The sequence below is a fragment of the Staurois parvus genome, unplaced genomic scaffold (genome assembly GCF_062004578.1).
Source record: "Staurois parvus isolate SC_StPar_1 unplaced genomic scaffold, SC_StPar_1.0 ptg000086l, whole genome shotgun sequence".
Lineage (NCBI taxonomy): Eukaryota > Metazoa > Chordata > Amphibia > Anura > Ranidae > Staurois > Staurois parvus.
In genome coordinates, this window is record NW_028317882.1 from 7,053,151 (window position 1) to 7,079,257 (window position 26,107).

The 26,107-nt window shown below is 42.5% G+C and overlaps 1 protein-coding gene across 3 annotated transcripts in view; it reads left to right on the plus strand.

Moving 5' to 3' along the window:
* ZAP70 (zeta chain of T cell receptor associated protein kinase 70) overlaps positions 1 to 26,107 on the plus strand; it is a 174,544-nt gene that overhangs the window by 103,922 nt on the left and 44,515 nt on the right. For all 3 annotated transcript variants that reach the window (XM_089670009.1, XM_089670011.1, XM_089670010.1), the window contains 5 exons: positions 70 to 104; positions 8,354 to 8,402; positions 10,061 to 10,241; positions 20,359 to 20,571; positions 24,615 to 24,807. In XM_089670009.1, the coding sequence (XP_089526135.1) occupies positions 70 to 104; positions 8,354 to 8,402; positions 10,061 to 10,241; positions 20,359 to 20,571; positions 24,615 to 24,807 (671 nt within the window). The remainder of the gene's footprint in view (positions 1 to 69; positions 105 to 8,353; positions 8,403 to 10,060; positions 10,242 to 20,358; positions 20,572 to 24,614; positions 24,808 to 26,107) is intronic.

Here is a 26,107-nt window from a genome sequence, read left to right on the forward strand (position 1 = left end):
TGGTAATTTCATAGGAATAGTTTTTGAATGACATATCTGTCAATTGTTTTTCTTCTTTTATTTTTCTAGGCATTTGTGCTGTACCACCCTCACTTCCAAAACCCGTGAGTACAAAGCAGCAGAACATTTTAAAATGCATTGTATCGTACAAAGTATTATACAGGCTTTGTTTACAGCTTGGTAAAAATGGCATGAACTTGCTGAATAAAGTTCAAGGAAAATTGTATTTTATGCAAACCTCTCTGCTTCTCTTGTACTACTCAGATGAATGGCATGATCATATTCTTTTCAGGTTTCCATTCTTAAGACATTCAAAGCCACAAATGCATAATGTAGTAAAAATGTTTAGTAATAGCATTCAAGTAAACCTTTCACAAAAGAAACTGCCATTTCTGACTCTCATTTTTTACAAAATCACAAATCTGCATATCAGTAAACAATAAATCAATACAAACAATCTAGTTAGAAGAGGCACTCACATTGACCATTCAACAACACACTGGCTATCTGTCTGTTGAGAAACATCATCACAATAAACATTGCTAATTTGCACCAATTCATGTTTCAAAACCTGTGAGCGCTTCCAACACACCTGCATTATGTATGCTAACTTTACTGTGTGAAAGAACCGGAGCACTTCATATGTAGTGTGTGGTGGCTACCCTGGGATTATTATATATATTTTTCTTTTCAATAATTTTTATTATAAATAGCAAATTGTGCAGTGCTGAAAAATACTAAATATAAATTGTAAAATAGCAATTCTCAGTCACGAAGTTCATATGAATCACATAATACCATTATAAACCACATGACATACAATGTTAGTAATAGAGATGAGCGAATTATTAAAAAATTCGATTCGGCTGATTCGCCGAATTCGCGGAATAAATTCGATTTGAGGCGAATATATTCGCTGCGAATTTAACTTATAAAAAGGGTGTTTCTAGGCTTCAGAGAGCCTTTATATTAGTGCAGAACACTGTACCTTTAATTTAAATGCCCTTGGAGTCTGCTGGGGAAGAGAACTAATACTGTCAGTCAGTATGACATGCAGATGAGTGCCGTCGATCTTAGAATCACCGCACACTTCACTCATTTGGGCAGTCACGGGGCCAAAACCAGAGTGTGGAGCCACAGTGTGGCGGTGGAGGCAGCAGCAATGGGAGGCCATACAGCACCCTATGACAAAATGGAACCCACCAGCAGTGTGAGGAGACCTGAAAGTGGCACATGGCAGAGTGTGGCGATGGAGACAGCAGCAATGGGAGGCCGTACAGGGACCCATGACACACTCTGGACCTGGCAGCAGCATGAGGAGGCGGTACAGGGGCCCATGACAGATTACGGGCCTGGCAGCAGCATGAGGAGTCGGTACGGGGGCCCATGGCAGATTACGGGCCTGGCAGCAGCATGAGGAGGCGGTACAGGGGCCCATGGCAGAGTGGCGGAGCGTAAGCAGCTAAAATTGAAGGCCATACAGAGGCCTATGTTAAAAAGTCCCCCCAGCAGCAGCGTGGGGAGACGACTAATAGTCGTCTCCCCACGCTGCTGCTGGGGGGACTTTTTAACATAGGCCTCTGTATGGCCTTCAATTTAAGCTGCTTACGCTTCGCCACTCTGCCATGGGCCCCTGTACCGCCTCCTCTTGCTGCTGCCAGGTCCAGAGTGTGTCATGGGTCCCTGTACGGCCTCCCATTGCTGCTGACTTCATCGCCAGACTCTGCCATGTGCCACTTTCAGGTCTCCTTACACTGTTGGTGGGTTCCATTTTGTGATAGGGTGCTGTATGGCCTTCCATTGCTGCTGCCTCCACCGCCACCCTGCGCCATGTGCCTCTGTCGTCTGCTCATGCTGCTGACGGCTTCCGCTTTTTAACCGAGGCCTGTGTTTGGCTTCCGAATACTGCTGCATCCACCGCCACCCTGCGCCATGTGTCTCTGTCGTCTGCTCACGCTGCTGACGGCTTCCACTTTTTAACCTAGGCCTGTGTATGGCTTCAGAATAATGCTGCCTACACCGCCACCCTGCGCCATGTGCCTCTGTCGTCTGCTCACGCTGCTGCCAGGTCCATACTGATTCATGGCCCCCTGTACCGGCTCCTCATGAACGTGGTTCAGCGGGTTTGCATCACTTAACGGCAAATCGTTGACAAACGCTGGGACGTTCAGTGTTGTGCGCATTAAGCCAGACACCAAAAGGCAGCACAGACCTGTTATTACTCGCTCAAGCATGGCTGAACAAAACCAGTCTCTACCACAAATTGGACCCAGACCTGCCCAGGGTCTCGTAAGTAGATTGCACGGAGGAGTAGAGTTCGTTATTGGAATTAACTGTGAGGGACTTTTAAACCTAGGCCTGTGTATGGCCTTCAATTGAAGCTGCTTCTGCCCTGCCACTCTGCCATTGGACTCTTGATAGTCGTCGACCTGAAAGTGGCACATGGCAGAGTCTGGCGATGAAGTCAGCAGCAATGGGAGGCCGTACAGGGACCCATGACACACTCTGGACCTGGCAGCAGCAAGAGGAGGCGGTACAGGGGCCCATGGCAGAGTGGCGAAGCGTAAGCAGCTTAAATTGAAGGCCATACAGAGGCCTATGTTAAAAATAATAACATGTTTGGGGCATGATTCATGGCGGATTTAGTCAGTTGTGTCAGGAACTGGTGGTTTGAAATCCAGACTAATCCAAACCTGATTCATTTTCACAAACGTGAGTCTCTCCACACTTTGGGTGGACAGTCGTGTCCTCCGCGGAGTTACAATACCTCCTGCCGCACTAAACACGCGCTCCGATGCCACGCTACTGGCCGGGCATGACAGCCTTTCAAGGGCAAATTCAGCTAGTTGGGGCCAAAGGTCAAGTTTCGTTGCCCAGTAGTCAAGGGGATTGTCTACCTCGGTTGGCAGGGTGCTGTCCAAGTAGGCCCGAGCCTGTTGTTTGAGGTCCTGCTCCAGGTCCACCTGATGCTGCTGCTGCTGCGGCTGGTTAGTAGTTTCCTCACTGCGCTGGTGAAGAAAGCTACTCATCATCGACTGCAGACTGAGGCAGCCGCTGCTTGTGGAGCTGCCACTGCTCCTACCACCCCACCCCTCCCCTGCTGCCATGGCAGTGGAACGCGAGCGCACAGGGCCCACAGTGTCTGAGGATGGACGTTGGCGCAGAAAGGCAGAGACCAACTGACTACATAGGTGGTTTTTATAGTACTTTATTTTGGCCTCCCTCTCAGCAGGTGTGAAAAAGGCCACCATTTTTGAACGGTAGCGAGGGTCCAACAAGGTGGACAGCCAAAAGTCATCCCTCTGTCTGATGGTTATTATTCGGCTGTCGCTACGCAAGCAACCGAGCATGCTATGGGCCATTTGTGCCAAGGAATGCGAGGGACTCCCTGCCTCCATCTCCACAGCATACTGCCACGGTGCGTCTGGGTCCTCTGTCTCCTCCTCCTCCTCCTCTACCAGATGCTCCTGCTCCTCCACTCCTGTCCGCTGAGTGGAAAAACCACCCATTTCACTCAATAATTCCTGAGCACCAATGTCCTCCTCTACCTCCTCCTCTTCTTCCTGTCCTGCCCCCACAGGGGTCATGTGGCGTTGAGATCTGTGCGCCACGTCTACCGCACCCTGACCAGCCATTGTTAACAGCATTTGTTCCAGGACGTGCAACAGAGGAATGACATCGTTCATCCCATAGTCCTGCCGACTCACGAATAGCGTGTCCTCCTCAAAGGGCCTGAGCAAGCAGCAGGTGTCACGCATGAGCTGCCAATGGCTGACATCTAAGTTACACAGGGGAGTACCTTTATCCGCTTGTAACATCAGGAAATCGGTGATGGCCTTTCGCTGTTCGTAAAGGCGGTCTAACATATGTAGGGTTGAATTCCACCTTGTTGCAACGTCGCAGATCAGGCGATGCTGTGGAATTCCGTTCTGCCGCTGCAGCTCAAGGAGGGTGTGCTTTGCAGTGTAGGAATGGCTGAAATGCATGCAAAGTTTACGTGACATTTTAAGGATGTCTTGCAGTGGGATGGTGGATTTTAGGAACCGCTTGACAACCAGATTGAACACGTGAGCCATGCATGGCGCATGGCACAACCTTCCTTGACGCAGAGCAGACACCATGTTCTTTCCGTTGTCGGTCAACATGGTTCCGATTTTCAGTTTGCGCGGAGACAGCCATCTGTCGATTTCTCTGTTCATTACACTCAGAAGTTCCTCCCCTGTGTGACTACATTCGCCAAGGCATACCAGGTGCAGCACAGCGTGACACCGTTGCGCCCTGCACATGTGATATGCCGGTCAGGTAATGGGACTTGGCACGGGGGTGGCGGCTGAGGACACGGCGGAAGAAGAGGTGGTAGAGGCGGACATCTTTTCTGGACCAAGGACGTGCAAACGTGGAGGCAAAAGCGGCGTGACCTGTCCAAGTTGCTGGTGCGGCTGTGCCGGCACCACGTTCACCCAGTGGGCCGTAAATGACATGTACTGTCCCTGACCGTAGTTACAGCTCCACACGTCGGCGCTGCCGTGCACTTTGGCAGAGACCGACATGCTCAAAGACTGGCCCACCATCTCTTCTACATGTGAATGCAGGGCTGGCACTGCCTTTTTGGCGAAGAAATGCCGGCTTGGCACTCTCCACCGCAGCTCGGCACAAGCCATCATTTCTCGGAATGGTGCTGAGTCCACCACTTGGAAAGGGAGGGACTGCAGCACCAGCAACTTGGACAGGAGGACGTTCAGCTTCTGCACCGTCGGGTGCGTGCTCGCAAACTGTTGTCTCTTGGAAACGGATTCCAAGAAAGACTGCTGACGGAATCCGTGAAGAGGAGTAGCAGGAGAAGGAGCATCTGAACGAGCGGAAGATGCCAACGAGCGACAACTCCCCTCAGCAGAGGTGTTGGAGCCTTGACTGGCTGATAGAGGGCGATTGACGTCGGGTGACGGAGCAAGTAACGGAGCGGGTGATGGAGCGGGGGCTGGGGCAGGCAGAACCGCCGTATCTTTATCACGGTTTTCCCAGGCCACCGAATGGCGACGCTGCATATGCTGACGCAACGCTGTAGTCCCAACATGGGCCCCCTGGCCACGCTTGACTTTCTGGCCACATAGTCGACATACGGCTACGTTTACTTCCTCGGGCGGCTTGACGAAAAATTGCCACACCGTCGAGTAGGAAACTTTGCCCCCGCTACTCCTCACTGGCTGACTGCTACTTCCTCCGTGCACACCGGCACCACTACTGGCCGTGGTGGTAGGCTGCAGTGGAGCTGGTGCTCTACTCCGTGGCTGTTTGCCTCCACTGACACTGCTGCGACCCTGCTGCCTCCTGGGCAACCCACCGACTGTTTTGCTCGCTGCCAAGCTGGCACCCTCTTCTCCTGATGATGCGGAAGCAATAGCCTGATGACGACGAGGCTGCCAAGTGCGATCAGCCTCATCATCATCAATTAGGGTCTCTGCGTCACTACTAGCCCCCTCGGCTGCGTGTGGGTCAGGAGACAGACCTGTCTCTAGACCGGCTACCGAGCCACTCTCCTCGCCAGTACTTCTTCGCCTGGCTGCTGAAGAGGCGGATGTCTCCCCCCATTCCTGACCGCCCTCTGTTAGCTCTTCCTCACTGTACAGTGGGGCTGAGCCCACAGCATGCGATACTTCGCTTGGTGAGGGAACACCAAAGGACAGGGGCAGGTCGAGGACACGTGATTTCAGTGGGCTTGCTCCCGGGCCATGCCAACTAACGGTTGTGTCTGACGTACCCACCGACCGTTGGCTGTAGGTGTCAGAGGTGACCTGGGAAGAGGAAGACGACCGCGTCAACCAATCGATGACGGCAGGGTTGTCGGTGGAGACACGACCGCTGGATGACACCGGGAGCACTGGCCTCTGGCTGCGACTAGTGCTGCCTCGATCCCTTCCTCTGCTGCCACGTCTGCTCGCTCCTGAAACATTGCCTCCTCTGCCACTCCTCTGCGTGTTGTCTGACATACTCTTTAATTTAATAGTGGTTTTGAAGCAGAAAGTAACGATTCTGTGTCCCTGAGTAACAATTCTGTGTCCCCGAGTAACGATTCTGTGTCCCTGAGTAACAATTCTGTGTCCCTGAGTAACAATTCTGTGTCCCTCAGTAACGATTCTGTGTCCCTCAGTAACGATTCTGTGTCCCTGAGTAACGATTCTGTGTCCCTGAGTAACGATTCTGTGTCCCTGAGTAACAATTCTGTGTCCCTGAGTAACGATTCTGTGTCCCTGAGTAACGATTCTGTGTCCCTCAGTAACGATTCTGTGTCCCTGAGTAACGATTCTGTGTCCCTGAGTAACGATTCTGTGTCCCTGAGTAACGATTCTGTGTCCCTGAGTAACAATTCTGTGTCCCTGAGTAACGATTCTGTGTCCCTGAGTAACAATTCTGTGTCCCTGAGTAACAATTCTGTGTCTGTCCCTGAGTAACGATTCTGTGTCCCTGAGTAATGATTCTGTGTCCCTGAGTAACAATTCTGTGTCCCTGAGTAACAATTCTGTGTCCCTCAGTAACGATTCTGTGTCCCTCAGTAACAATTCTGTGTCCCTGAGTAACGATTCTGTGTCCCTGAGTAACGATTCTGTGTCCCTGAGTAACAATTCTGTGTCCCTGAGTAACAATTCTGTGTCCCTGAGTAACGATTCTGTGTCCCTCAGTAACGATTCTGTGTCCCTGAGTAACAATTCTGTGTCCCTGAGTAACGATTCTGTGTCCCTGAGTAACGATTCTGTGTCCCTGAGTAACAATTCTGTGTCCCTGAGTAACGATTCTGTGTCCCTGAGTAACAATTCTGTGTCCCTGAGTAACGATTCTGTGTCCCTGAGTAACAATTCTGTGTCCCTGAGTAACAATTCTGTGTCTGTCCCTGAGTAACGATTCTGTGTCCCTGAGTAACAATTCTATGTCCCTGAGTAACAATTCTGTGTCCCTGAGTAACGATTCTGTGTCCCTGAGTAACGATTCTGTGGCCCTAAAGTCTCTGTGGCCCTAACTCTGTCCCTAATACAGACAGGTCTGTCTCTCTTGAATGACCGGAGGCTAATGGAGAATTCTAAGATGGCCGTGATTTATAGCTCCACCATTACACAGTGCTGGCTTGCTGGCTGCTGATTGGCTAATGCGATCACATGTCATGAATGAATGCATTATGGGTCAGCGCGCCTTGTCTGCGCGCCTTCCCAGAGATCCCCGCTCCGTCGCCACACGTCGCCACCATTTTTGGGAAAATTCGATGCGTGCATCCGAAGTTTGCTAATTTTCGGATTTGGCGCGAATCGAATTTTTCCTAATCTTCGAAACTAATTCCACTTCACCATGTTCGATTCGCTCATCTCTAGTTAGTAATAATAACATACATCAATAAACACCAAAAAATGAAAAGTGCAAAGTGTCTGATGAATAATAAAGTCCATTGACTGTTAAACGGAAAAACCAGTGACATCAATCCAGTGGTGACGCCTCTTCGTGAGACCTTCACCCCTATGCACTCACCAGAACTCTGGCAAACACAAGCCCAAAGTGATATTGAGATCTGTGATAGCCTCCTTCACTCCTTCCTCTTGATGGATTCCATCAGAAGTGACCAAGATGCGCCTTAATAAAAAAGCTCACACACAGAGCCCAAGGAAAAGTGCATAGTGTAGTATTTTATTCAAATAGCGATAGGATCCACGTGGAGTACATAAAAACAAAGCAGCCAACTTACTCGAATGGCCGTCAGACCATAAACGGCCTTGGCGGCGTAGTCACCTTTTTCAGTGCTAGCAGCTTTCTCATCTCCAAGTGCTCACTACACTCTGTTTGTTTTCTATCTAATAATTTTTACTGTTTTGAAGAGAAAGTGTACAAAACATTGTGGGTTTGGCGCATGAATACAATCTTCCTCTTTGTGAACGAAAGAATAATGCAGTATATAAAGAAGGGATTAGCGGAAGTGGAGAAACACATTTCCCATCTTTGGTTATGTGCAGTAACATTATATATATATATATACACATTTTTTTTGTAATGGTCTGTTGTAGTCATGGTAAATGAAGTGAATATTCACCTTGAAAAGAATATCCAACCACGTGCAAGAAAAAAAAAACTGTATTTCTGTTGGCACATGATTGGAAGATGGAAGTCTGCAGAACTTCATCTTGATCACTAAGCTATGTAAGTGAAAGTATTAAAGCTAAGGGGTCATACATAAGTAGCTGCCCATAGAGTAACTTTCCTGAGAATGGTTTACTTGAATCAAACAAAAAGATAAAAGAATGATTATTTCAATTATCAACTAAACTCACTCACTTTAGCATTTTTCTAATGTTTGCCTTTGTTTTGTTTTCCCCAGAGACAATCAGCAGCTACTTTTGATGGCTACACTCCTGAACCTTCCTTTGGTAAGAGCACAGTGAAATTAAAATGATGGCATGTTGTAGTCTTATCACTGTATAGCTATCAGAAATTTAATTGGTTAGAATATTTGGCTATAATTACATTAAAATAGAGACAGTACAAAAATCATGAAACTGTTTCAACTGTTTAAAATTAATTTAATGGATGAATATTTTGATGTTCATTATCCTAGATTGTCACTTCCAAGGAGCAGGGCCCTCCTATCCCTCTTGTATTGAACTGTATTGTTGCTGTATTGTCTCCCGTTATATTGTAAAGCGCTGAGCAAACTGTTGGCAATATATAAATCCTGTATAATAATAATAATTTAGAAAAATAACATATATAGTCTATCGGAATTCAGATTAATATGACAATGTAAAGGAAACTTCAGGCACAATACATTGCCAAGATGTGTCTAGATCACCAATTTATTTCTGTTGGAGACCCAGCAGTGGGGGTATTCCTTAATCTCTGGATCATGTGAGGATGTGTCCCAGGAAAAAAAATTAATCAAAAGCCCTCCTTATAAAAAAAAAAAAACGAACAAAAATCCCCCAGAAAAATACAAAAGTTTTTTTTCTGGCCTGTAGCCTGTGCCTCCGAAAATCATGGAGCTATAATATCCAATCCATCCTTCTGTGTCAGTAACCTCCCTTTCAGCACTTGGCTTCAGTGAGACCTTCCATGGCTCTTTATGCCACAGAAAATTCCTCTTTTCTTGATAATGAGTACCCTTGAACCAAAGAAGCACCTGATCCTTAGCTTTCATTAGGTACAAGTAAATGGCCACTTTCCTGTGGGCGATCAAGTTTTTCCTTACTAAATTTAGAATTGATTGTCACCTCTGGTTCTGTCTCCAGGACTAAAGTGTAAAAATATACCAAATGATAGATACACAGAATGTCCAAGTCTGTTAGGCTGTCACCTGACAAAAAGTCTGTAACAAGGCCTGTAACTAGACCATGTTGTCATAGGACCTTTTTGAATACTGTTGATCTCACCTGCTTTTAGCTTTCCAGCTTAAGCAGCAGCTGTACAAATATTCTGGTACACTGCTGATGTAACCCATTGCAGTGCAAAAGGTAGAGGGTGATGAAAATGCTGAATTTAATACAGTTGTCAACACTCATGTACGTTTGCTTTCAAAGAAAGTACCATGCACACGTTCTTTCAAGGTACATGAAAGAAATAACACCATTAGGCATTAGCTAATCTTTCTAATCTGATCACACGTGCTGGCTACCACCACATATTTAGAGACAAGCTACATCCTTAACTAATTCCCAAAACAGGGTGATGGCTGCTGGCAGCAGGACCTTTCTTCATGCCTCCCCCTTCAATATACTATATATAGTGTCAGTTGTGTTTACTTAATTGGTGCCATGGATGTACCCTATCTAGTCAAATGGTGTGTTTGTCAAACTTCAGGTAAATGGGCTTCCACCACACTATGCAGAAATTGGGATAGTAGGAGAAGGTGCACCCAAAGTTACTATTTCTTTCCACTACACAGTTCTGAAAGTTCCTAATGTGGATGACACAAGTCTCACAAATGTGACAACTGTAGGAATGTTCCATGACTAATACATTTCATATTCAGTTAAATTTTCAATCATCACTTTACCTCAGAGATAATCTCTTTCCCAATTTTCCTTTGCAGCAGGGGAGAAGTTACGGATTTTGCCCATGGACACCAGTGTTTATGACAGCCCATACAGTGATCCAGAGGAAATAAAAGGCCGTAAAGTCTTCCTCAAGAGAGAGATGCTTCTAATAGATGAACTTGACCTGGGTGCTGGAAATTTTGGCTGTGTTAAGAAAGGAGTCTACAAGATGAAGAAGTAAATTAGTTCAATATGAAACAAAAATTTTCAGACCTCCAGCTATGTTGTAGTGGAAGTTGCATGGCTGAAAAGCACAATCTCCACAGTGTATGAAATAACTGGTCTATATTTGAAATAAATGCTAATGCCTTATTACAATAAGGCCATGCAGATTAGAGAGGCTGTCTCAAACCAGAAAATGCTATACACAACGACAAACTAAAATTTAAAGAAAAATAGGACTTTTCGGATTATTGCCCCAGGAACGTATTATTTAGACATTCTTCTACAATATTTATAAAATATTTAGTAATACTTTATAATAAACATTTAAAAAATTATTTTCAGTACAATAAAATCATTCATAAAGCATATAATGACCAAATACATGATAACCAAAAGACTAGTCTATGTGTTTCATGGGTATTTTGTTTTTTCAGGACCACAAATGTGCTAGGACATAACTTGACAGAAAAAGTCAATCCATCTAAAGAAAGGACATAAAAACCCAAAATATTATAATCCGATCAACAAAATAGTCAATATGATTCAAAATGGTTAACAGACCTCAAAATAAAATTCAATTCATACATCCCAAAATATAAACATCACAAAATGATATATACAACTGTCCGCCATAATACTGAAAAAAAAATTCAATATCAACAAATACTGTACATACATTATCTAAACATATAGAGTGTGTGAGTGAACCATCTATGTCATCCGGGGCTATGGAGAAGCAGCATGGGGCTGGGAGAAAGAGAATAAATTAACACGTAATGGTTTATTGAAAACATATATCTCAAAATAATATCAAATAGGATGAACAGCCAGAGTACATTGAATATTTAACATAGTCACTCACTTTAGTAATTAACTGTATTGTCCCCAAAAATATTCTGATTCAAAACAGTCCCTGCCAATAATGACAGACACTCACTCCAGTATGTTCTCCTTGTTATCCATTCATAGCTAGAATGGAACAACACATAGAACAAAAATATTTGGGGATTATTGTTAAAAACTAAAACAATTATTAAATAGTAAAAAGTTGCAAAAAAGGCAAGGATAACTAAATCGCTCCATATGGGATCTCACCAAATAGTGATGTACTTGGGTCTGAGATCTACTCACACCTTGCATTTCAAGCTCCTGGTATGCAGGTTATCAGGTGGAAAGGGGAATCTCACACTCCCTAAAGATACCTTGGGCTTTTCAAGGACCGCCCCCAAAAAACATTCCTGGAAAGCCTTTGTCATTAGAAAATGGCAGCCAAATGGTATCCCAGGAGAGAGGGAGAGGTCCCCTTTTCGCTGGCATGAAACACAAACACAGTCCTGGGCATCTCCCATATATGGGAGGATGTATTTAGTTATAATAAGCACCTTGAATGATTTTATTGTTCAGTAAGTTAGTTTGTAAATGTTTGTAATAAAGCATTACTAATTTTATATATATATATATATATATATATATATATACAGTATATATATATATATATATATATATATATATATATTTCATGGTCCTCGACATGTCAGCCTACCACGGGTCAGTTCTGCACTCTCTGACCCCTCCAGGACAACCTCTTTCCTAGCCCATAAGAGCGGCTGTCTCCCCTCACTCAACGTTCTTTTTTTGCCCTCACTCCAGACACCTTGAAAAAAAAAAAATCTCTCTTCTACGGCCTTCCCAGGTTCAGCCTCTCCTGGGTAAGAAGACCCCCTGTTCGGGCTGTAAACCACCCTGTGCAGTGGGTTCCCTTGGTGCGGGGATTGTTATCCATGCTTTAAAAATGTATGCAAGTTGATTATGTGACCCTACCGCAGTTATTTCCATGGGGCAGTATAAAGTACTGCTGAGAAGGCGGGGTGACTTACCTGTCCATAGTTTGGCTGGCTTGTAGTCCCATATCTCAGTACGTCTGTGGGCTCAATGGCACATGCAATCTATATCTCAGCATGTCTGTAGGCTGGCTGGCACTTATAGTCACATATCTCAGTAGGTCTGTGGGCTGGCTGGCACTTGTAGTCCATATCTCAGCATATATCTGGGCTATCTGGCACTTATATTCCATATCTCAGCAAGTATGTAGGTTGGCTGGTACTTGTAGTCCATATCTCAGCATGTCTGTGGGCTGGCTGGCACTTGTGGTCCATATCTCAGCATGTCTGTAGGCTGTCTGGCACTTTTAGTCCATATCTCAGCATGTCTGTAGACTGGCTGGCACTTGTAGTCCATATCTCAGCATATCTGTGGGTTGGCTGGCACTTATAGTCACATATCTCAGCAGGTCTGCGGGTTGGCTGGCACTTGTAGTTACATATCTCAGCAGGTCTGTGGGCTGTCTGGCATTTGTAGTCCATATCTCAGCATGTCTGTGGGTTGGCTGGCACTTATAGTCACATATCTCAGCAGGTCTGTGGGTTGGCTGGCATTTGTAGTCACATATCTCAGTAGGTCTGTGGGCTGGCTGGCACTTTTAGTCCATATCTCAGCATGTCTGTAGGATGGCTGGCACTTGTAGTCCATATCTCAGTAGGTCTGTGGGTTGGCTGGCACTTGTAGTCACATATCTCAGCATGTCTGTGGGTTGGCTGGCACTTATACTCACATATCTCTGCAGGTCTGTGGGTTGGCTGGCACTTGTAGTCACATATCTCAGCAGGTACATGGGCAAAGACGGCGGGCGCTGAACTTCCCAGGTTGCCATGGAGCCGCTGGGACGCTCTGTGACACCGGAAGCTACTGCGTTATCTAGAGTCTCTCTCTCTCTCTTGTTAGGTTAGGTGATATCCCTCCTTAGGCTGTTGCTAAAAGCTGCAGCTTCAAGCACTGCAGATCTAATGGAAAGGTTTTTTTTTGCTATTTATTTATTTTATTATTTTTTCTTTCTTCTCTTTGCGCAGCTTTCTGGAATTATTATCATTTTTATTTTATTTATTTTTTGGTAATTTTTAAAGGAGTGCTATCTGCGTACCTTTTTGGCAGAAAGAGGACTCTAGCATGGAATAAAGTGTCCACCAAGCGCTCAGTCCAAAGCACTCCTGTCTCCTGTTGTCCAGGACAAGTTGCTTCACCAGAACAGAGTAGGGTGGATTAAACATCAACCATGTGGTCGTAGTAGGACGTCGCCAGTGGCCCATTGCAGTCATATGGAAGTGGGATGAGGAAAAACGCTTCCAAGAAGAGTAAATCCTCTGGCCGGCACAGGAAAAGGTCTTCTACCTCTTCCAGAGTTTCTTCTCCAACCCAACCTGAAGTGGTGGCTTGTTGGGGCTGTTCAGCTGAGGCATTGCCGGGAAAATTGGTGTGCACAGCAAGTAAAATTGTACATTAGAGACGCAGCAAAAAGAGTTCTCCACCCAAAAAAATACTACCCAGATTTAAAAATAAGGACAGTTCCTTCTTTCCCTTTGATATTTGAAATCCAAGAATCCATTAAGGATAAATGGGCAAAACACCTAACAGAAGATTAAATGTCCATAACAGAGTTTCAAAGTTATACCCGTTTTGTCAAAGGGATGGAAACAGTTTAAAAGTGGCCTGGCTTATAATTAGTATCAAATTAAGCAATTGGAAGGGCAGTGTCCCTCTTCAATCTCCAGAACCAGGCTGGTTGGTTGGGGGAGCCCACAGCATTGGTCAGGTTTAAGAGGAAGAGACGGACTACGCAGAGGTCCTATCTGCTAGAGTTAGTAGCTTCTCGATTCACTCTGCTAGCGTTCTAGTATCTGTTACGAGGAAAAGTGGTGAAGGTGCTTTCAGAAAATCGGACTACAGTGGCTTACTTGGCCTGCAAGGGGGCACCAGAAGCTTGCCTCTCCTGAGAATAGCCTGTCAAATCTTCCTTTGAGCACAAGGGAATTTACCCTTGCTTCATACCTCCTGGGAATGCAGAACATTCTGGTGGACCAGAGTTGGAGTTTTGTACAGTTGTGTTCAAAATAATAGCAGTCAGACATCACTAACCTGATAAATCACTGTTTTTGGTAGAAATAATATTTCTACATGGCAAATAATTTACTAGCAGGTGTAGTAGAGTAATAGAAATCCAACAGACCCAACAGTCATGACATGCATGCTGCTGATTCTGTGTAATTGAATCACTAATTGAAAGGGGGATGTTCAAAATAATAGCAGTGTGGAGTTCTATTAGTGAGGTCATTCATTCTTTGAAAAACAGGTGGCAATTATTGCCCTTATTTAAGGAAGGAAGGCAGCAAATGTTGTACATGCTGGTTACAGTGCATTTCTCTCTGAAATTCTGAGGAAAATGGGTCGTTCCAGACATTGTTCAGAAGAACAGCGTACCTTGATTAAAAAGTTGATTGGAGAGGGGAAAACATGTAAAGAAGTGCAGAAAATGATAGGCTGCTCAGCTAAAATGATCGCAAATGCTTTAAAATGGCAACCAAAACCTGAAAGACGTGGAAGAAAGCAAAAAACTACCATTCCAATGGATCAAAGAATAGCCAAAATGGCAAGGACTCAGCCAACAATCAGCTCCAGGAAGATCAAAGAAGGTCTAAAGTTACCTGTGAGTACTGTTACAATTAGAAGACGCCTATGTGAAGCCAAGCTATCTGCAAGAAGCCCCTGCAAAGTCCCACTTTTGAAAAAAGACGTGCTGAAGAGGCTAAAATTTGCCAAAGAGCACATTGACTGGCCTAAAGAGAAATGGCGCAACATTTTGTGGACTGATGAAAGTAAGATTATTCTTTTTGGGTCTAGTGGCTGGAGACAGTTTGTCAGATGACCCCCAAACACTGAATTCAAGCCACAGTACACAGTGTAAAGACAGTGAAGCATGGTTGCGCAAGCATCATGATATGGGGATCATACTACGGTGTTGGGCCTATTTATCGAATACCTGGCATCGGGATCATGGATCAGTTTGAATACATCAGAATACTTGAAGAGGTCATGCTGCCTTATGCTGAAGAGGAAATGCCCTTGAAATGGGTGTTCCAACAAGACAACGACCCCAAACACACCAGTAAACGTGCAACATCTTGGTTCCAGACCAACAAGATTGACATTATGGAGTGGCCAGCCCAATCCCCGGATCTTAATCCAATAGAAAACTTGTGGGGTGACATAAAAAATGCGGTTTCTGAGGCAAAACCAAGAAATGGAGAAGAATTGTGGAATGTAGTCCAATCATCCTGGGCTGGAATACCTGTTCACAGGTGCCAGAAGTTGGTTGACTCCATGCAACACAGATGTACAGCAATTCTCAGAAACAGTGCTTATACAACTAAATATTAATTGATTCAAAGGAAAGCAAAATCTTCAAACATTTTTCAGTTTATATAGTGAATGTTTGAGTTTGTAAAGAAGAATACAAACACTGCAATTTTTTTGAACAGTCTAATATTCACTTTTCTTCAATTTTTTTAGAGGAACAACACAAATTTGATATATTTTTCTTCATGTTTTGATTTGGAATAGAATGTGTAGTGTTCCCAATCATTTGTGTGTATGGAAATAAAAGCTATTAGAAGGATTTTGAGCTTTATTCACTTTTTTCAACACACTGCTATTATTTTGAACACAACTGTAGATCACGGCGAATGGGGCATCAATTCTAAAGTGTTGTGGAAAAAGCCTGGGCGACACCAGATGTGGATCTGATGGTGTCAGCAATCAACTTCCAGCTTTCCTCTACTTCTCCTAATTTGGGACCCGCAATCCTTTGACCAAGATGCCCTTTCCAGGCCATGGAGGTTTTGCCTAGTGCACATCTTTCCTCCAATCCCTCTAATTCTAAGGGTTCTCCTGAAGATATAACGCGAAGTGGGGGCAATAATAGCCCTGCTCATTCAGATTGTCTACAAAGTCCTAGGTTTGCCGCCACCTTTGGAAGTGAAAGCTAATTCAACGAGAAGCATCTCAATCTCATGAGCAGCATAGTCTAAAGTGTCTGCAAAGGTGGTTTGCAGAGAAGCAAGCTTCTCGCATTCAGCGAGTGAAAATAAGCTGAGGGCGAGTGTGAAGCCACATCGGAGAAGGGGTGGGTTCTGCCAGCATGCGGAGTTAAATGGGAGCCTAGTCTCCTCCCAGCCTCTGTCCCATCATTCTCTTAGCAGAGAATGAGTGCTCAGCAGTGTGGAGCTGCATCGTGAGTAGGGGGAGGTCACCACTGGCAGGCGGGGTTATACAGGAGCCGAGTCTCCTCCCAGCATCTAGTGGTGTGACCCTCCTGCGCTCAAAATAATGTGTTTAAACAATTAACAAATAAATGAACCCCAAACAGCTGCTAGCATTAAATCATATACCAGTGATCAAGTGAATATAAACCTAATAAATGCTGCGCTACATTCAAAAATTAAAGTGAATGTGGAATACAATAACATAAATCAATAAAAACCATATAAATGCTGTGCTACATTCAAACTAATTAAAGTGAATGTGGAATAGAATAAAAAACAAAAAACAATAATAATAAATATAATAAAAGGTGCTAAGTGATAACACAAAAATAATAACAAAACGCAAACTTAAATCAATACGCATGTGTATAAAAACACATACATATATAACATCACACGTGCACAATGTGAAGTGAAGTTATATCTAAATAATATACGCAAACTCAAAGTCCAATAATGAAAAATTAGGTGAAAAAAGTCCAATAATGGAATATTAAAGGTGAAAAAATTAATGATTTTGGTAAATTGTGTTTCCAATATACTGTAAGGTGACCACAGGTGAAACAAAAACCGTGCAGGTATCTGGGTGTAGATAACTTGTGAATCCAACCACCTTCTGGATTAGCCTCTCACCTCAACTCTTCGACCCTTGCGGGTCACAGAGCAGTATGGATCCCTCTCACAGATCCTCCAGGCACCAAGGCACTCCAGAACCACTTCTCAGGATACAATATTCCCACTCAGCTCTTCTTCAAGTGTAGATGAAATATCACTTTCCCAGAACAAAACAAACGGATCCTCCCATAGTGTAGTAGGGTTTATTATACCATAGGAACATCACATGTATAATAAAATAACTCACGTAGCAGCCAGTCCACATTAAACCCTCATGCTCTCAATTGAGGATATGTGTATATGAGTTGGGTGTACAGCTGAGTCCACAGGTGTACCAAGATGGCCGCCACGCCGGAAATACGTCACCGCGCTACGCCGACGCGTTACGTCACAATATCACGTGACTTCATCAGGGCTCTGAGCCCTGATGAAGTCACGTGATATTGTGACGTAACGCGTCGGCGTAGCGCGGTGACGTATTTCCGGCGTGGCGGCCATCTTGGTACACCTGTGGACTCAGCTGTACACCCAACTCATATACACATATCCTCAATTGAGAGCATGAGGGTTTAATGTGGACTGGCTGCTACGTGAGTTATTTTATTATACATGTGATGTTCCTATGGTATAATAAACCCTACTACACTATGGGAGGATCCGTTTGTTTTGTTCTGGGAAAGTGATATTTCATCTACACTTGAAGAAGAGCTGAGTGGGAATATTGTATCCTGAGAAGTGGTTCTGGAGTGCCTTGGTGCCTGGAGGATCTGTGAGAGGGATCCATACTGCTCTGTGACCCGCAAGGGTCGAAGAGTTGAGGTGAGAGGCTAATCCAGAAGGTGGTTGGATTCACAAGTTATCTACACCCAGATACCTGCACGGTTTTTGTTTCACCTGTGGTCACCTTACAGTATATTGGAAACACAATTTACCAAAATCATTAATTTTTTCACCTTTAATATTCCATTATTGGACTTTTTTCACCTAATTTTTCATTATTGGACTTTGAGTTTGCGTATATTATTTAGATATAACTTCACTTCACATTGTGCACGTGTGATGTTATATATGTATGTGTTTTTATACACATGCGTATTGATTTAAGTTTGCGTTTTGTTATTATTTTTGTGTTATCACTTAGCACCTTTTATTATATTTATTATTATTGTTTTTTGTTTTTTATTCTATTCCACATTCACTTTAATTAGTTTGAATGTAGCACAGCATTTATATGGTTTTTATTGATTTATGTTATTGTATTCCACATTCACTTTAATTTTTGAATGTAGCGCAGCATTTATTAGGTTTATCCTCCCAGCATCTGTCCCCAGTGCGGAGCCACATTGTGAGAGGGGGCTGGCATTGCCGGTAGGCTGGCTTATACAGGAGCCAAGTCTCCTCCCAGCCTCTGTCCCCAGTGTAGAGCCGCATTGTGATAAGGGGAGGGGTGTTGGGCGGAAGCTGGCAAATTTTACTTTTCTTATTAACTAGATGGTAATTGGTTGCTCGGACCGCTTAGAAACCAATCACCAGCTTGTTAATAGAAAAAGTTAACTTGGTCATCACCCGTTCCCCTGTCCAGTACTGTGCTCTGCTGTAAGTCTTTGCATCCTAAATGAGTCAGTCGTTAATTTAAATTTTTTTTAATTCTATATTTAATATAGCATTAAACTATTTATTGAGCACGGCAATAATGAGTCCTAGAGCGCCTATAGTAGTCAAACATATCTTACCCATATTTTATTTATCACAGTCTGATCAATGAAATATGATTGCCGATTGCTGGTATCGGTCAGTCTTATTTTTTCCGTGTGTGGGTGGGGGGGGGGGGGGGTGGGGGTAGAGGACATGTCTGTGGGGGGGGGGGGGGTGATGGGGGTAGGGGACTTGGCTGTGGGGGAGGGGTGTGTGAAGTGAAGGGGGGTAGAGAACGTGGCTGTGGAGGGGAGGGGGATGTGATGGCGGTAGAGGACATGGCTGTGGGGGGTAGGCAGGTGTGAAGGGGGAATAAAGGACATGTGGGTTTGAGCAGTTACACTTAATATTTTGTTTCCCTATTCATGTAAAGCACTTATTTTCCTTTTATGTTTACATTGCATTATGTTAATATTGTTAAAGTTGTTGTTAATATTTATTTTTGTTTAATTAACAAATTCAGCATAAAACATTTCATGAGATTATTTACGAGGGCTTGTTTGGGGGCAGAATTAGGGGTGGGGCAGGGTAAGGGTTGGATGGGACAACTGGTGGCGAGTAACTCTTATGGCCTGGCTAGTAGCTCAGGACTTGAAATTTTGAGCCATATATATATATATATATATATATATATATATATATATATATATATATACAGTATATTCAAGACGAGTGTCTAATACTGGGGTATTTATCCAAACATCCCTATTTTTCTTTATATTTTGGTTTGCTCAACATTTGGGATGAGAACCCCAGGAAACCATTATAGAACATATTTTTAGTTGCCTCCACATCCTCTGTTTGGATCTAATATATACAACAACACAAAACAAAATAAAACACATTAGCCCTCTTTGAAAGTCCAAATATTGAATTAAATGTGTAAAAAATTTAAACAGCATGAAGACAGCTTATGCCAGTATAAATCTGTTCATTTACATTCTCTTTTGTCTCACTAAAGCTAGGTTTACAGGAATGCATTAAAGTAAATGTAAATCACCATTTATACCCAATTATTTTTAAGCACACTTCACCTCTACCCTTAGAGGTGCACAAATATTAACATAAATATGCTCAGTGAAAAATTAATAAAACCCTTCATAAAATTATAACCATAATAATTTCCAATTAAAGTCCAAAATATAAAAATTAAAAAACGAAAACCAAAAAGTCCAAAAACCAAAAATATATAACCAATGTCCCTCTTCTAAATACAAAAAATAAATAAATACGTGTTGTTCAAAATTCATTCAAGTGTAAAAACTCTCAGCCGCTTGCAAAAACTTGATTACCTCAAAAACAAAAAACAAAAATATACATAGTGCATTATCCTTTATAGATCAAAAATTAAATGTGAAATCACTCCAATAATAATCACCCAAGTGAGAAACAAGTGTATATATAAAAAACCACATACACATGCAATATACCGTGCAAAACAGTGTATGTGAAACACTCTACTGTGCTCAAAAACTCACAACACAGTGTACACTTCTATTAAGGTAAGGAGTGAATACCCTTACTAATATTCCAAATAATTTTTGATTTAATATCCAAATCACGTTTTACTGACACACACAGAGGTGTGCTGCTAATGGCAGAAAAATGTTTGCAATTTCTCCTGTTTGGAAACTCTATTGTAACTGATATAATGGGTTGTTTTTCAGGCGTCAAATTGATGTGGCTATAAAGATGCTGAAAATACAGAGTGACAATGAAAAGGCAATAAGAGAAGAAATGATGAAGGAAGCAGAAATTATGCACCAGCTGGACAATCCATACATAGTCAGAATGATAGGGTTATGCGAGGCAGAGTGTCTTATGTTGGTTATGGAAATTGCATCAGCTGGACCCCTCAACAAGTTTCTGCCAGCTAAGAAGTAAGTGAACTTTTAAGATTACCTAAAGAAATGCTCAAACCATAATGCAAGTCGATGTGACATCAGTGTAGTGGTATCGCAAAACACAAACTTGTCTGCCATTAGTAAAGTGTTTTCCCCTTGTTCACATGCTAAGGGTATATAATTCAGGAGACTGATGCATGCAGAAAAAAGCTTATGTGGCATCCTAATCCAGCAGTTGGAGTGAGGCTAAATGGACAACCTGATATGACAAATTTTTCCTAATAAAAAAAAACTTCAGTGTGTCTTCCTCCTGCTTAAGAAAGAAATGAATGAGCCTGACTCCTGTTTCTTCCCAATTCCTATACATGATAAAATCAGCCTCCATTCATTACAGTTTTGTAAGGGTTAAACATGCAGCACATATTTTGTTAAAATAGAACAAAATGCAAACCTTTTTTTTTCATTTTGGATAGAATAAGGGAGGGTTATAACCCTGGTAAGGTAAATTTTTGCTATGTGTCCCTTTAGGCAGATTTCCTGTCACTTCCTGTCCCATAGTCAAAACAGGAAGTAAGAGTAAATCCCTCTAACGTGAGGAAATACTTGGCTGTCACCAGAATTAGCATCCTCACTGAAAAAAATCCTTATATCTTTTTCTGGGGAGAACTCAAAATTTGGGAATTTCCTTTACTTTCACTTTTGGTGATAATGGTAAATAGGACAAATAGAGAGGATGAGTCTTAGTAACGGGAGCACAGACAGCCATAAAACAGATATTCTAATATGCTCTATCCAAAACTAAAAAAAAATAATTTTTGCCATTAGTTATGTTTTAACCTTTTGGGTACTTTGCACTGTTTTAAATAAAAACACTGAAGATGCATTTGCTTGTTTGACAGTACTGACAAGTTAAACCTTCAATACTTGGTGTTTCTAAGAAGTCTTCTATACAACTACTGACCATTTCTGGATTTCCTTGAAACATACAAGATCATATGATCAGATGCATTCACAATAATGTCCAAACAACCAGCTTCTGGGTCTCTGATCTTATTATAAAACACGCTTTTGAAGCAGTCTGCGATGCAGTGCAATCAAAATGCTTCTGGTATTTTTTTTAAATCATTAGCATTTCCTATAAGCTTCAATAACCGTCTATGGTGAGGGTAGAAAATCTGCAGAAACAAATTATAGGGAATGCCATTGCTGACCCTCTTTTGAAAATATTAGTTTCCTTGCCTTTTCTGATCCAGTGGCCTCAGTACTGACTGTTGCTGGCTGTGAACAGATACATAGATCAGAAATTCTGAATTGACCTCTCCTTTCTAATGTGCATGCTTGTTCTTGACCAGCGACTCAAAGTACTGAAGCCAGGGACAGTCAGGAAACTAGCAATTTCATAAGAGGTCAGCAATGGTAAAACCATTCAAAGGTAAGTGCAGCACTAAAGCATAAGTGACAAATGCAATCATAAATTGCTTATGTGAATAGAAGTGTTCATACAATATTCCAGTGTAATAAATCATATAAAACGTCACAGATCACATAGAAACATAAAATTCTTAATATAAATAGTGGATAGCAATTCCCGGTGTTCATGGAACTACAAGGTGCAGCAATACCAGCTAAGATGCTCAAGAGTGCTCATGATCCAACATTGGAATCCACCACCTTATATGGATGTGCACTCACCAGAACGCTATTTGTATAATAGCGTTAATGCTGATCCTTGGGGGGGTCTCAGGAAGCCATAAATAGGGACCGAACTTCTCCAGGGTCAGGGCTATGCAAAACCAGCAAAGGATCCTCACCACACGAGCTGAAGGTATGGCAATATAGTGTAGTATTTATTGTAAATAGTTAAAAGCAATCCACGTGGATAAGAAAGAGTTAAATGCATAAAAGCATACCAAAATGGCCACCGCTCCGAGCTCCGGCCGTGGCGGCATGACGTCAGCATGTAAGGCTCCACCCAACGCGTTTCGTGCGCATGCACGTCTTCAGGGGTATGCTTACTATCTTGTGTTATATTAATGGTAAAACTATGCTTCTTTTATTAAAGGATTCCTTTAGTAAAAACCTGGCATATCAGATTTCCCTTCTGATAACTCTTAAATTCACTAGATTACAAAGTTCACATTATAAAACCCAAACCACACCCAGGCACCTCAAGTTTGATCCAACACTAATACAGTATGCACATGAAAATGTAATAACTCTAAAGGCTAAGTTCACTTTTTCAGTTTTCATAAATAAATAGAAGCCTTTTCTAATATCTTTTCTGGCCAACGCATCCCAATCTGCTTATCGCTCACTTACCTAGTCCATGGCAGCCTTCAATCTGCACCCTCTCTTTTCGAAATTTCAAAAAATGGATCTGAGACCCTGGTTTCCTGTAGCATCATGTGACCATCCAGGAAACATCATATCCCATCATGCACTGCTTTCCTGCATCATAGAGTAGAGCATGTTTTACCTCTCTAGACCACACCTTCCTCATTACTGTGCCACCTCTTTTTTATTTCCACTCACTTTCCTACTTGCTGCTTTATACAAGTACATGGCAAGATGTGGGAGGAGACATTTAGTTGTCATTGTTCTTGTAATTCAGCTCGGGGAGTGGGGGTAGGGCGTAAACACACAAATTTCACATTCAGGCCCCAGTCACACCTAGCATAGTGGGAGTGCACATTTTTTGGCATCTTTTCTCTGTGGCATACCTAAGACAACCCATTGATTTCAATGGACTGCACTATGCATGATAAACAAGACAAAGTAGCTCACCTTGCAGTTTGCACGTCTCTTAACACACATTTTACCACATTTGTTGCATTTGCTTCCGCATTTGTGGTGCCATTAACAATTAATTGCACTGAAAGCGTGACACACGTTTTTCATGTGTTTCCAGACTGCACAGATGTGCATTGAGCCTCACTGTAAAACTATTCTAGTATTTGAAATAATCCTTTAAGACCCTCCCACTGTACAATTTGGCCACCAGCATTTGATGTGGCCACCTCAGTGCTGCCTGTAGGCAGTCCACAGTAGTGTATGTAGATGCAGCAACTGCACAGACACAGTTATATGTCAAAAATTGACATGTGACTATGTCTGTGCAGCCACTGTGTCTGCGTACAGCAGCTCAGCACATAAGAAGTGTCTTTCTGAATGAGCCTAAAATCTGCTAATCAATGCACATGAGCTAAACGCCTATGTGCAAGGATCCTAAAACTGGTCATCACAGCAGAAATTGTAATGTAGAACACAAAAATCCATGGGAAAATTATCTGGGAATCACTTTCTCTTTCTTTCTGTACTCTCTGCTGTCTCTTTCCCCCCTCCCCCCTCATGGGCATATTTAAACTTGTTAATTTCTGGTGTATTACAGACTTCCAGATACACACTTCTCCTGTTTTTAATACTACATATCTGCTCCACATTGGCTGTTATATGATCACTCAGCTCCTTCTCTGGCTCCCGTGCACACACTCTGCCAAACCTATGCAGGGAAAAGAGGGGTACAAAACAATTCCTCAGCAGAGGAGGACACTGGCTGTGTATTGAGGGAGAATGGTGCCCACTGACAATGATTCCATTGGAGAAGGTGGGCAAGACATATATCAATGGAGTAAGCTGTACTACAGCTGTGGGTGGGGGGGGTTGATGAACTTGAGCAGTAAATAGGTTTTAGAAAGCACTGCAAAACTGGATGGAACTAAAGTAGTGGAGAGGTACAAGGGAGCAATCTCCTGGAGGAGGAGAGAAAGAGCAGGGTGTGTTCAATGAGGTCAGCTGCTGAAAAACTCCCTTAATCTACTAATGGTTTTGGTGTCCTTCAGGATGGATACTAGGAAGTAATGATGGAGATTTATAAAGAGTAAAGCAGAGGCAGAGGTGATGCCTGCTCTAGAACATAGGGGCAGCTTTCCCTTTTCTGCAACACAGGTACATTAATGGTATATTGATATATAAGGAAACTGTACTTTAGAAAAAAGGTGAACTTCGCATTTAAACCATGGAACTGCACATGTGGGTGAGGGCTACTGTCATACCAGTTATATTTGCTTTTCTTTTTGCAGGGATGAGGTGTCTGTCAGTAATATTGCAGAGTTAATGCATCAGGTGTCTTTGGGGATGAAATATCTAGAGGAACATAATTTTGTGCATCGTGACTTGGCTGCTCGCAACGTCCTTCTTGTAAACCAACATTATGCAAAAATAAGTGACTTTGGTCTCTCTAAGGCACTTGCAGTGGATAACAACTACTACACGGTAATGTTACTGACTGGGGTTGAAATTATAGACTATTTTCATAACCTTTCTTATATATAATTCATATGGTCCAGAGAGTCAAGCATTTGGCAAGTGTGTCATCACTGATGCAAACACCTATAAAAATATATAAAATAGATGTGCATGTTAAAAAGCTCCTTTCTCATCAGTCGTGTTTTGTGAATATAGTCTAAATGTTGAAAATAATGCAAAACAACATAACACTGTATATGCTGGACTTATGGGGAATATCTATAAATGCTATTAAAAAAGATTTCAAATGAAATACAGGATAGGTGTCTTCAGCAGCCTTTATTACCCAATATATACCACAATGTGCCGCGCTTCACTTAAAATTAAGCTTCTAGTTGCTATTACTTATGTTGCATACCACAATAAATAAAACAATTATATGAAATATGAAAAGATTAATAAAAATGAATAAAAAATTATAAACCAGTGTCAATTTCCAATAACAGTGTCCATATAATTATCAATAAAGTCCATATATGAAATTTCTTCAAACTTGCATAGTTCACTTTAAAATATAGTAACACTTGATTCGAAAATAAAATATTTTGTGCAGAAAACTTGCATGGACATGCTACCCCACCAGTTGTGCTCTCACCTCAGGTATATGACCAAACCATTAAATAAGGTCATATAATGCTTGTGTCCCTTTAAATGAGCAAGAGTTTGGATGAGATGATATCTTGCTGTTTGGGGTCCTTCTCCACTCAAATGATAATCGTCCCTTTCATGGTGGTTAATATAGAGGAATGAATCAAATCACAGTGTATTATCCTTTAAAAAACATTTATTAATAAAAGTAATGTGTATAAAACCACTTTGATCACAAAATTTGTCCTCCAGAGCTTTTAGTATGGTGAAAAACCTAAAATTTCCAGCTGGTGTCAGTATGGAGCCATCGATTGTTGTGAGGTCAAAGACCCTCACCTACGCTTTACCCCCCTGAATCATTTCCCCCTGATGAAGCCACGTGACCGGTGGCATAACGCGCAGGGGAGGGCTTTGACGTCACGACGCTCAATGGTTCCATACTAACACCAGCTGGCAATTTTAGGTTTTTCACCATAAGAAAAGCTCTGGAGGACACATTTTGTGAACAAAGCAGTTTTATATACAGAGTATATGTGATTGCATTACTTTTATTAATAAAATGGTGTTTAAAGGTTTAACCACTGTGGAAGGGAAGATTATCATTTAAGTGGAGAAGGACCCCAAACAGCAAGATATCATCTTATCCAAACTCTGGCCCATTTAAAGGGACACGAGCGTT